The sequence below is a fragment of the Poecilia formosa genome, unplaced genomic scaffold (genome assembly GCF_000485575.1).
Source record: "Poecilia formosa unplaced genomic scaffold, Poecilia_formosa-5.1.2 Scaffold1012, whole genome shotgun sequence".
NCBI classification, from domain to species: domain Eukaryota; kingdom Metazoa; phylum Chordata; class Actinopteri; order Cyprinodontiformes; family Poeciliidae; genus Poecilia; species Poecilia formosa.
This window is the reverse complement of record NW_006800951.1, coordinates 23,890-28,047: the sequence shown is the minus strand read 5'-3', so window position 1 is coordinate 28,047 and position 4,158 is coordinate 23,890. Positions and strand designations below refer to the sequence as shown.

Sequence of the window (4,158 nt, the reverse complement as noted above, 5' to 3'; positions counted from 1 at the left end):
ACACACACACGCCGCTCCCCTGACACAGGCAGCCGTTTAAAAATAGCCCCTCGCAGAGGCAGAGGCCTGCTGGGTGTCGTGTCCAGCAGGGCAGGACTCCATGGTGCCTCCAGTCTTCATGTGTTGGACTGAGGTCAGAAGATCACCCAGATTGACCTGAAACTTTGATCCTTCTTGTTTTTATTAGCTTTTGGTTCTAGTTCGGTTGGTTCTGATTGACAGAAAACGAAATGGAGACTCTTTCTGACCAGTTCCTGGAGTTTCACCCCAACCATGGTACCAACATAATCCTGGACCAGTCGGGAACACAGGCCACCCGAGTGGAAAGCTTTGCTAATGGGATTTGCTTCAGCAAACGGCCGCTGAAACCCGGAGAGATCTTCCTGATAGAGATCGAAGAGAAGGAGCTGGGCTGGTGCGGCCACCTGCGGATCGGCCTGACCGCCTGGGACCCGCACAGTCTGGCCGTGGTCCCTGAATACTCCATCCCAGACCTGATGGAGCTGGGCGACAGCTGGGTGTTCGCCATCACTCGAAACCACAACAAGGTCCTGGAGGAGCCTGAGGTCCAACACGCCGGGCGGAGACTTGGACGAGGAGAGGAAGAGGACGGAGTTCAGGTAGACGAAGGAGGCAACACCAAACCAGAGACTTTCTTCACGGACTCTCACCTGTACATTGACTCGGTCCGAATCCCCAGAGACAAACTGGCCGGCCGGAGCCGTCCGGGGCGTTTCAGCCACATCCTGGACGACCTGTATAAGACCAACGTGCTGCCGCCCACGGCCAGACGCAGCAGGATCGGAGTCCTGTACGTACCGAAGAGCAGAGACACGGCCGACATGCACATCGTGATCAACGGAGAGGACATGGGGGCCTCCGCCAAGGGAATCCCGTCCAGCAGGCCGCTGTACGCCGTGGTGGACGTCTTCGCTGCCACCAAGACGGTTCGCATCGTCCAGGTGGAGTACGGATGTGAGTGTCAGTAGCCATTTTCACGTCCAATCTTTATGTGAAGTTTGAGTGAACTTTTAAAATGCTGCACATGAAAATGTGAACGAGCTTCCAACAGAGCGAAATGGTTGTGTTATCCGATCCTGCTTCTGTCTTCTGACCGTGGTCCGAAATCACAGGGAAGACATTTCCTCCAGGGCCGAAGTAGGTCTCGACTTCGGGGTGAAATCCCTCACTTGCCCGTGTGAACATAAACCACGCGGTGGTAAGAGGTCAATTTAATAGCTTCGGCTTACAAGCCGCACGGACTTTATCCTCCCATAGACATAATATGTCTCCACACACCGTCTCTCACTTGCTCCAAAAGCATGCGGGTTACAGCACGCAGCGCCCCCTTCTGACCGGAGGACGGCTGTTACACGTCTCCCTCACACACAGAATATACACACTACTTATTGTAACTATCACATATAGCGGAGGCACTTTCAGCAACAGCTGGAAGAAACGAGAATAATTTGCTAACTAGTGTGGACCACAGATCTCAGAAACATGGAGAGCGTCTTCCACTCCTGCAGGGCGGCACTCAGAGTTTGGTTCCTGCTCCGGTGTTGGGCTCAGAGCCAGAACTTATTCGGCTAACATGTTAGCGCATTGAGGCCTAGTCCAGATGTAGCCGGATATCTGGGGAAACAAATACATTTTTATGTGTTTTGGACTTTCATCTACACCAAAACTTCTTAATGTAAATAAAAACCAATATTTATAAAAACTTTAACCAAGTGGAAATTTGAGAAAACTCCATGTTTATGTGTTCAATGGAAAATGGAAATGTAGCGTCCTGTGCATTAGTCTGACACATAATCCACTAATATCTGGTTCTGATGGATGTTCTTATTAACTTTATATTCTAATAATTAGTAATTAAGTAGGGCTGCACAGTGGCGCAGTTGGTAGAGCTGTTGCCCTGCAGCAAGAAGGTTCTGGGTTTGATTCCCAGCTCCGGTCCTTCTGCATGGAGTTTGCATGTTCTCCCTGTGCATGGTGGGCTTTCTCCAGGTACTCTGGTTTCCTGGAGAAAAACCAGAGCACCTGGTTTTTCTCACGGTGATAGTCATCACACTATCAGCTGTGATGACGTCCAAATGGTTGTTTGTCTCTGTGTTGCCCTGTCCTGTTCTGGACCTGTCCAGGGTGACCCCACCTCTCACCCAGAATGTTAGCTGGAAAGGCACCAGCACCTCTCCCAACCCACCAAGGGACAAGGATGTAAAGAAACTGGATGGATAGTAATTAAGGAGTTCAACCTCTCTGTCTGTCATCACTGATGAACTTCCTGGCACCATATTTAATTCCAAACAGGAAGTGCTGGTTATTTTGAAGCAATCTGATTGGCTGACAGGTCTTAGCATAGCGTTACACTGTCCTCTTTAGGTTGACATGTTTAAAACAATGCTCAGGAGTACGATGCTACGTTTTTGCTACGTTTCCTGTAGGAAGAGATATTTGTTTTTAGGAAAACTCTGCTATGTGTGGACAAGTATTCTTTGGAAAAGCAAAAACCCTCCAGCGAACGTAAAAACTTTTTTTTTTTTGCAAAATTGAGGAAGTTATAAATTTTTTTTGTTTCCATGAACCTTTTCTAATGCGATACTTGTGATGGCAGAAATTACTTTAACAAGAGTCTGGATGAGAAGAAATAAGAAATGAGTCAAAACCTTGCAAGGTGAGAACAGAAATACAGAGTGAAAGGAGTCTGTCAGTCTGCTCTGACCAACAGTGGATCTGGCTTCCTTTTATAGGTTCTGGTCAGAGAAGAGAAGCTTGGTTGGATAATAGGTGTGAATCCCTGATTGTGATGTACCAGGGATTCTGTGGAGCCCAACACAGATGGTCTGCCCATTCGTCTGTTGCTAAAGAAAGGGGACTGTTCTTTGGTGCAAAGGGGGCCGATAAGTTCAGGGTTAGGAAGAAAAACTCATATAGTCTCCAGGATCAAGGACCTCCTGCTGTTATATGACACTGCAGAGGTCTATGTATGCAGCTCCTTTGTGGTGTAAATTTTAAAAAAGCTAGCATGCAGAAGCTTAAGGTTGCTTATAATGACTCTCTGAGAATTCTGCTCAAGAAACCCAGGCTCAGCAGTGCAAGTGAGATGTTCTGTAATGCACATGTCAGAACGTTTCAGGCTCTCATGAGAAACTTGATATACAAGTTTATGCTTCGTTTATCATCTGTTTTCGGAGCCTTTTTATGGTAGCTTTGTTTTTTTTTGACAGGTTTCTAAGTGGTGTCCTGCAGATTTCTCTTGATAAGTGATCTGCTGTCTCTCTCAGTCTCCTCTCTGCAGACGCTGTGCAGGAAGGCCATTCAGAAGCACATTGTCCACAGGATGGCCATCGACTGGCTGCAGCTGCCTGACGCGCTGAAGCACTACTGCAAGTATGAATGAAGCGTCTGGATGTGCAGAAAAAAGAAGAACCAGCGGAGATCTTTTCAAATGACTGAAGAAATCGAATAAAAACTTCCATTAATTTCTCCCAGATAAACTGTTCTTGTTTTTATGTTAAATAAAGCAGAAAATGATCGGACTGAGTCCAGCTGCCATGTTGAAACATATAATATCCTAATGTCCGACACTGCCATCTAGCGGCAGGTATGATGAACGGGAGGAGCTTCACCTTTACACCGCTATCAGCCGTGATGACGTCACACGTAGCAACCAGAATCTAAGCGGTGCCGTCAGTGAGGACGAACAGAACCCAGATTAGGATTATCTTTGTGGTTCTGGTCGAGTAACCGAACATGTCCTTCTGTCGGTTCGGGGGAGAGGAAATCTACAAGGATCACTTTAAACCAGGTGAGTCAACCGGAAGTGACGTTACATCCGAGAACGGATTTTAGAGGAGGTTCTGCTAGATTCTAGATCAGTCAGGAGAAGTTTCCATCAGAACTAACAGAAACTCAGTGAAGCATGGTAGTGGCAGCATCATGCTAAAGCAGCCCTTCGGTTTTTATCATAGAAATGCAACATCTACAGTTCACTGCATTTTTTGCACTGAGTGTTTTTTTGTTGTTGCAAATTTTCAACAAAAAATGGTGAAGACATTTAGCTCAAGTGATGCTACCTCCTACCTGCAGGTGGCAGTATTTCTTACAGTGCTGCCTCAGCCTGACCTGATGACCTGTTATCATCCATGATCGACG

The 4,158-nt window shown here is 47.1% G+C and overlaps 1 protein-coding gene and 1 pseudogene across 1 annotated transcript; both read left to right on the top strand.

Moving 5' to 3' along the window:
* Positions 1–8: 8 nt before the first annotated feature.
* neurl2 (neuralized E3 ubiquitin protein ligase 2) lies at positions 9–3,539 on the top strand. The gene is made up of 2 exons (XM_007544149.2): positions 9–975; positions 3,288–3,539. Exons 1-2 carry the CDS (start codon positions 231–233, stop codon positions 3,401–3,403), a joined length of 861 nt encoding a protein of 286 aa, XP_007544211.1. The 5' UTR covers positions 9–230; the 3' UTR covers positions 3,404–3,539.
* A 126-nt stretch (positions 3,540–3,665) lies between these two features.
* The window catches only part of LOC103132356 (methionine-R-sulfoxide reductase B1-A-like), a 6,891-nt pseudogene continuing 6,398 nt past the window's right edge, over positions 3,666–4,158 (top strand).

What these genes read in the sequence shown, in the direction of transcription:
- neurl2 (XM_007544149.2), top strand. Translation starts at nt 231, where the DNA reads ATGGAGACTCTTTCTGACCAGTTCCTGGAGTTTCACCCCAACCATGGT. An exon ending in CGTCCAGGTGGAGTACGGAT is followed by an intron (nt 976 to 3,287) that starts GTGAGTGTCAGT and finishes TGTCTCTCTCAG; the next exon opens with TCTCCTCTCTGCAGACGCTG.